Source organism: Heteronotia binoei, chromosome 2 (assembly GCF_032191835.1).
Source record: "Heteronotia binoei isolate CCM8104 ecotype False Entrance Well chromosome 2, APGP_CSIRO_Hbin_v1, whole genome shotgun sequence".
In the NCBI taxonomy this organism is placed as follows: domain Eukaryota; kingdom Metazoa; phylum Chordata; class Lepidosauria; order Squamata; family Gekkonidae; genus Heteronotia; species Heteronotia binoei.
The window spans coordinates 57,246,601-57,254,567 of NC_083224.1; the positions used below are offsets into that span (position 1 = coordinate 57,246,601).

At 39.9% G+C, this 7,967-nt stretch overlaps 1 protein-coding gene across 10 annotated transcripts in view; it reads left to right on the plus strand.

Moving 5' to 3' along the window:
* Nucleotides 1–7,335, plus strand: part of RBM12 (RNA binding motif protein 12) — a 91,047-nt gene extending 83,712 nt beyond the window's left edge. For all 10 annotated transcript variants that reach the window (XM_060231053.1, XM_060231052.1, XM_060231051.1 and 7 more), the window contains 4 exons: nt 380–431; nt 2,021–2,154; nt 2,417–2,653; nt 3,766–7,335. In XM_060231053.1, coding sequence (XP_060087036.1) covers nt 380–431; nt 2,021–2,154; nt 2,417–2,653; nt 3,766–3,882 — 540 coding nt within the window. In that variant the 3' untranslated portion in view covers nt 3,883–7,335. The remainder of the gene's footprint in view (nt 1–379; nt 432–2,020; nt 2,155–2,416; nt 2,654–3,765) is intronic.
* The last annotated feature ends 632 nt before the right edge of the window (nt 7,336–7,967 follow it).

Consider the following 7,967-nt stretch of genomic DNA (forward strand, 5'->3'; position numbering starts at 1 on the left):
TTACAGGTAAGAAACCTGTCCTTTATTGTTTCTCTCAAACCAGTCCTTACTTATGGACGTTCCTGTAAGATGTTTAAACAATGCTGTCACATGTGTAAACGTTCCATGTGCAGGGAACACAGACATTCAGTCCTCTGACAGTGTTGCTGATGTTGATCAGTGGCCATAATTGGCACTTTGTTCCGTTGCCTGAGCTCATGTCTTGATGTGATCTCACCATGATATTGATGGTTAAGGGGCTGTTTGTATGCTATAGCTGGTTTCCCACTGAGACCTGAAGGTGTTTACAGAGGTGTCCTGTTGCTTCTTTTTAAGCTGCATATTTATTTTTAAGTGTTCTGGTTATATCTGACTGCATCTGATTTGTTGGTTTCCTCAGGTGTCACATGAGTTTGCACTGAACTTTAATCCTACAAACCCCTATTGTCAAGGTTAGTTCAGTAACAATATACTTTTTTAAGAGTGAGGTATGTGGCATTATCTTAATATACAAATGGAACTGTGGTTCTTTTTAGAGATTCTGTTGCAGGGTGGGGAACAAAGTCTAAGGGTTGGATCCAGCCATCTTTGGTCAATCTTGCCCAGATCTCCTCTCCTTACTACAGCTGTCCCATATGGCTTTTAACCATACAAGTCTCATGATTCGCAGGACAGCCTTTTTGATGGTCAAAGGAGACAACCCCCCCTCCCAAACTCCCTTTTTCATTAGCACAAAACCTGGTTAGATAAGTTAGGACAGAGGACACTAAAAATTACAACTGTTTTGCTATTATTAGTCACAATGGTCCTACAGGTACCAAAAAGAGATAAAGAACATAAGAGAGGATGTAGGTAGAGGAAAAGAGATTAGCTGACATGAAGAAAGGCAGGAATATGTACTGCCTGACATAGCCAAGACTTAATAGTGTGGGATTGGGTCTTCCAGGTATCTTTCAGCTTCTGCATCAGAGGGGCCATTCTTGTCTTCCCCCTCCCAAAAACCATTTGCTTTCTTAAAAATGAAACTTTTGTTTTAGGATTAATTGTTCTGTGCATGTAAGGCACATGTTAATTATACAAAAATTGTGGGTTAGAATTGTAAATTCTGAGAGAACCAGGTTTGATTCCCCATGGAGCCAGCTGGTGTGACCTTGGGTCAGTCACAAGTTCCCCAAGAGCAGTGCTCTCAGGTCTCTTAGCCCCACCTACCTCACAGGGTATCTGTTGTGGGGAGGGGAAGGGAAAGGAGATTGTAAGCCACTCTGAGACTATTAAGTGAAGGGCAGGGTATAAATCCAATCTCCTCCTTCTCTTCTTAATGTTGAAAGCTAGGAAAGAGCTTTGTGGTCTGCCCTTTTGAATTAAAGTAGATTGGGCTTCAGCAGTGTTGCTTTTTACTGTAGCACTGCTAGTGAAACAGCACTTTAGCATTCATTAGTAGTGTTTATGAGACACAAAGGCTGCAGTTCTAAGAACTCTTTTCTGGAAGTTAGCTGCAGAGAATGAAATGGGGTTTAAATTTTAGTACACCCGCATAGGATTGTTCCCAAAGTGCATTATTTCCCAGACAGTATATTGGAATCTTAATGGAGATTAGTAATAGAGACAGTTTGACAATCTGTATTTAGTATAAATACACACACTGTATGTAGTATAAATGCTTCTGATTTAATTCTAGCAGCTCTTAAAACATTATACAAGATTCAGGTGCAAATTTAAGACAGAGCTCGCTTCCTCTTTCTTAGTGGATAAACATCTTGAGCCCTGATCTGGATGGCCCAGGCTAGCCAGATCTCATCACATCTCAGAATCTAAGCTGGGTTGACCTTGGCTGGGAGATCACCAAGGAAGTCTAGAGCCATGACTCAGAAGTAGGCAATGGCAAACCACATCTGAACCCTCCTGCCTTGAAAACCTCACCAAGTAGCCATAAAGTCAGCTTTGACTTGACAACAGACATCTTGATTCTTCTGCAACAATGCCAGATTTAAGCAACAGTTATGTGCACATGTGCAGTGATTCTTGCTGTTTCACATTTCAGGAATCCAAGGAGTTGTGGATGCCTATCGCCAGGCATTACCACAAATTCGTCTCTATGGGCCAACAAACTTTTCTCCAATCATAAACCATGTTGCTAGGTTTGCTGCTCACTCCGCTCAACAAAATACTGCTTCTGTGAGTCTGTTCACTTTAATCCTTCTTTATGCTTTTACTTTTATATAATGGAGATTGATGGAAAAGATTTTGCGATAAAGCTATAATACCCAGAATACTATATTTTTTTGCTTTAAATCTGTGAGCAAATAGAGTCCCTGTTTTTTTGTTCTATCTCATCCTGCAGTCCTTGCAGTGATTCTCTGACATTAGAGTTCTGTTTACAATTATTTTACCTATATTTTGAAGTTAAGCTTCCACTGACTGATCTGATTCGTTGCAGCAATACTACGTCTTGCTGATAATCACAGATGGAGAGATTACTGATCTGGACCAAACTCGGCAAGCCATTGTGAATACTTCCAAACTGCCCATGTCTATTATTATTGTTGGAGTTGGCAGTGCTGAGTTTAAGGCCATGGAATTCCTGGATGGAGATGATGGTGTCCTAAAGTCCTTAGCAGGGGAGCCAGCTGCAAGAGATATTGTTCAGTTTGTGCCTTTCAGAAAATTCCAGAATGTAAGTTGTGAGTGTTGGATTAAAGCAAACTCTGGATGAAAAGCTCTCTATGGCTAAACATGATTCACTGTGGCTAACCGTGATTACTGGTGTAATACAGGTGTAATATTGCACCATGGATGACACAAAAAGGGGGGGAGGCTGCAGCTCATTCCCCCCCACACACACACACTGGATCTCTTAAATATGCTTTAAAAATTGGGAGTGGTAAATCTTCTTCAAGCTCTAGTTTTTGCAGCCTGCAGGAGGAAGTCTTATCTTTTAAAATACCTTACTTAATAGGAAATGCACCTTTACCAGTTTTAAGAGATGTATTCAGGCTGCTGATTTGTTTCTGAGCAGAATTTGAAGTTTTGGTTATTACCTGCAAAGCTATCACAAACTTGTGACTAGGATGTTTGAAAGACGACCCACTTCCATTTTAGACTTCCTACTTGATATCTGCATTTGAAGCCTTGTCTGTTTGTGGAAGCAAGTTGGGTGAGAATCAGAGCCTGATCAGGATACTCCCTTTCCACAGCAGTTCACCTGACACCAAGCTTATTGAACTTTGGACATGAGGCAAAAACACATTGTTTTCTCAGCATTTTTTGCTGATTCTGGCATGGCACTCCTCTGCAGCGGGAATTCCTTCCCCCCAATAGGCAAGAAGCAGGAAATAAACGTGACATGGCTATAAAACCAGGAAGGGATGTAGGCGTGTTGGTGACATGGGAAGGGAGTGACACTCTGGTTTTTGGGCAAAACTATGGTAGAATTTTATTTATTCTATTTATGCATCGCCTAATCCCCACATTTGTGGGGCTCTAGGTAATGTACAGTGTTATAAAATTCACTTCAAACCATAGATTTTTGCCCCCAAAACAGAGTGTCTTGCCCCTGGTCACTGATGTGCCTATGTCACTTCCTGGTGATGTTAGCATGTCAAGATTCTTTCCTGCTTTCCCTCTTTGTTCCCTGAAAGGTAAGCCCCATCCCCTGCCTTCTGATCCAACCAATCTAGCAACCTAGCTTACTTGCCTTCCATTTTTCCTTGTATTGTGTGGGATGTAGGATACAGTAGCTTCTGAGTGTGCGTTAGAACACTGATTTTTTTTCTTTCCCTTCTTCAGGCTCCTCGTGAGGCTCTTTCCCAGACAGTCTTGGCTGAAGTTCCCAAGCAGCTGGTGTCCTACTTTAAGATGGTTGGCCTGATTCCTGTGAAATTACCTTCAGAAAAACCAACATAAAGCAAAGACTTTTATTTTCATTTATTACATAGGAAAGGAAGAGTCTTGTTTCTGCTACTCTCTGATCAGCAGATTACTAGACCTATTCCTTTGGGAATGTATGGGTATCTCAAGTTATCTACATATATATATTAGGAACAGGTATATCTCCAGGCAATATATTATTAGTGTTCTTGGCTATTTGAAGAATAATGAGCATCTCTATTGCTTACTCTGGTCAGAAGTGTTTGCATTCTATGCACTTACATATGCTGTGCAGCCAGGGCCAGATTAACCATTAGGCTGATAAGGTTTTAGGCCCTCCATTTCCCAGCTCAACCACAAAGTTCATTTAGTGACCTTGGGGAAATCACTGTCTCTCAGCCTGACACTCTTAACAGGGTTGTTATTGTGAGAATGAGAGGGATGAGAAGTCTATGTGTGTCCCCTAAGCACTTTGGAGGAATGTAATAAAGCTATTTTTTTTTAAAAAGGCAGTCAGGGTCAGTAAGGCACTTTGAAAAGTAATATGTGAAAATGCCATTTAGTAGTATAGCTTCTGAAGTCGTATATACATAGCAGAAGCAATGTCATGTGATGCAAAGGGCATATGCTCAGGGAGGCTCTGAATGAAGAGACTTTAGATCTTAACAATTTATTTAGGACACAAGACAAAATGGCTGCTTCTGCATAGGCTGTCTTCTCCAGGAGCCAAAAGACCCCTCCTTCAGCCAGAAGTAGCTGGCCCCCTACAGGGAGGGTTGCCAGATCCCATTGTTGGTCTGACTGGTGGAGTTGGGGGGCATTCTGGGGGGTGGACAAGGTGTCACATAATGTCTCTGACACAAGGTGTGACCTAGAAGTGATGGCATCATGTTGGGGACATCACAATGGGGCTGCTCTGGTTTTGGAGCAAACTCTATGGTTGAATTGGGCTTAAACCATAGAGTTTGGCCAAAAACCAGTGTCCCCTGCATGACATCCTCAACACAATGGTATCATTTTCCAGGTCACGTCATTGCGTCAAGGATGTTGCATGGTGATATCCCTGTTTAAAAGATGGGTTTACCCCTCCAGCCAGCTGGTCTGTGGCGGGGAGAAGCCCTCGAAATTTGGGGATCACCCACTGGGACCTGATTGCACCTTAAAGAGACAGTGTCATATTTCAGTGAGGTTATAAGGAGGTGGTAGGACTTGCAGCATGCTGCTTTGTCTCCATATGGCTTCTTGTCCTGGCCCTTCTATCTCACATTGTAGTCCTATGCAGAGTAATTTTGCATAGAATCGCACTGTTCATGGGTCACGCCTCCTTCATATTTTTATTACTCAGATTACATGCCTTCACTGAATATTTTGAAAGAAAGAATAATCACACTAAGGTAGGTTTAAAGATTAGCAGCATGTGCATTATTCTTAGTACATAATTGTAGGGTTTTTTGTGCAGAAATCCAAACATATCATGCCACTTACATTACAAGAACATCATATATGACAATTATTTGGTACCACAGGTAACCAAAAAAAATTTTTTTTACTACATATGGATGCCATTCACTAAGAAAAACTGTCTTGGAAGTGTTGGAAATATAACCAGTATAATTTTCCATTATATATGTGTATGGATGCATACATTATACCATTTACATGCTGTTACGTAGCTTTTCCTGTCTCTGATTGGAAGGAGAAGCCTTCCTATATTGATATATTCCAAAGCTGCTTCTGTTGCCTTAATTTCTATTGTGCCTTTATGGAAAGCCACGGATTTTTTAATTAATATTGTTTTTTTACAAAGAAACTTTATACTTTTTTTATGAAGAAATTTTAAATTCAGTTCTAAAAATCAAATGTAAATCATTATTTTCTTATTCTGGTGCTGTATACATTCAAATTCACACTTGTTTTCCAAGGGCATTTTGGTCATTGTATTTCAAGCTGTAGGCAGTGCACTGATGAAGCAGTGGGGATACATGAGATCATTGTGTAGTCCCCCAATTTATCAGATGGAAACTGCAGGGGGAAATGAATGTCTCTCCTATTTGCTTAAGCAAATGCTGTGACAGCTTGAGCACAGCTATCCGTGAACAATCAAAGTATGAACTTTTTTGCATTAACTCTTATCCTATTGGCTTCATTTGTGCCCAAAGCTTGAGTACCAGTTTCATAAAACAGTGCCTGGAGAAAGACAGAAGAACTTCATGAAGCAAGAGTTCATATCTTTTGTGGTAGATTCCAACTATGTTTTTGGAAAATGCATTCCACTTTTTAATTAGGTGCCTGAATTTATTTTTTTTAAATAGTCACTTTAACATACAGGATAATATCTCATAAGGGGGGAAATTTTCTTATTGAGAATTTTAATGTTTAATTTTGCCAAAGGTTATTGACATTTTGCCAGAACATCAAATCTGTTAAAGTTAAATCTCTGCATCTGAGACTGCTGTTTGAAGTATTCTCTCATTCAGCATATTCTGTCGTATAGAAGTATTCACTCATTCAGCAATTTATTATGTCATGCTGGGTGCTTCAAATCATAGATGTTTAAATTACAAATTATATAACATTTTGCTGTCAAGTCTTGGGGTTCATTGTTCAGCATGTGGTAAATCTTGCATACCTCTTGAAAAAGGAAACTGATTCCAGTATAATTTCTGGTGAATTATTTCTATGCAGGTCATTCCTAAGGCCTGATCAACAGATGTACCAGAATGAGGTTTCTAAGTAGTATATTAAATTGGATTTCAAAATAGTAGAATGGGTTCTGCTGCTTCAGACTACAGGTTGGGAGCATTCAACATCTTTAGGGCACCTTTGCATAAATCAGAAACCTCCCTGCAAGTAGAAAATTAGCACACAGAAGAATAAGCTAGGCTAAAACTTTCCTCCCTGTTGAACTAGGTAGGGTTCAGAGTGTTTTTCTGAATTAAAATGGGAGGTACATTTTATTCAGTGTTTAGAGAGAGGTGAATTATTCAGTCTGTTCTTTGACAATTGAGCAGTCATACTCCTTACAATTTACAGGACACCTGAGTTAATGCTACCTTCTGACATCTCCCTTTGTTCAATACAAGTGTATGGGTTGGATCCAATTAACTTTTTTACTGGTAAAGAAAGGAAGGAGAGGACTTTTGGGACACTAAAAAAAGATGTTCCTAGAATGGGGCTACATGTATAAAAGTCAAGAGGGAAAGCAACTGTAGTAGGGAGGGGAGTTGCATAAGATGGAGTCCAAAAGCTGGATAGATTCAACATTTTATCTGGAAATACACTTGAACAAATTAGAATGGGAGTCTGGTCCATTAGTGGGATGATAGTGTGTGTTTGAATGAATAAGGCTTTTGGGTGTGGGTGGGTGTGCATGTTTAAACACATTGCCAGTCTCTTGCACTGCTTGATTTGGGTGACTAATGGAGAAAGAAAATAAGATGCTTTTCTTGTGTACTGCAAATTCCATTAAAATCTCTCATTAAACTTTAAGTGCTTCCTCCATTGTCTGATGAGAATAAAACTTCTCAGGTATGAACGAAAATTTTCAGTGGGAAGCAGATTAAAAATACACAAATGGATCAAAACTGTTTCTTTAGAAACTGATGCTGGTATAAATTGTATTTTGGATCCTGCCATTTACAAACTGCTGATAGTGGGCCAAGATTTAATGCACATCTGTCACTGGCAGTTTTGAGTCTCTTAATTCCTCTGTATACTTGAGCTTGTACCTAAATGGCACAAACAAAAGGAAAATAAAGCAGAATCCCAGGAACAATGTAAAGACTAATAACATTTATTCCAGCAAAAACTATGTGAGTCTCTGACATGCCACCACCGCTGTTCTATTTTGCTGCTACAGACTAACATGTCTACCCATGTGGAATCATACACACAGTGTACAATAATGTCAAAAGGGATAACTTGGTGATGGCTGTCAACCCTCTGGATCTGAATTTCTTACAGCTCAAAGCAGGAGGAGGGTAAAAAAAGAAAGAAGCAAACACACTTAAGTAGCTAACTTGCGCCAGCGTGTTTCAAAGCACAGTGTTTGGTTGGGCACCTGCAGATCTAACTTCAAGAACTAAGATCCCTAGCATAGATCTTACATAGTGCAAGTATGA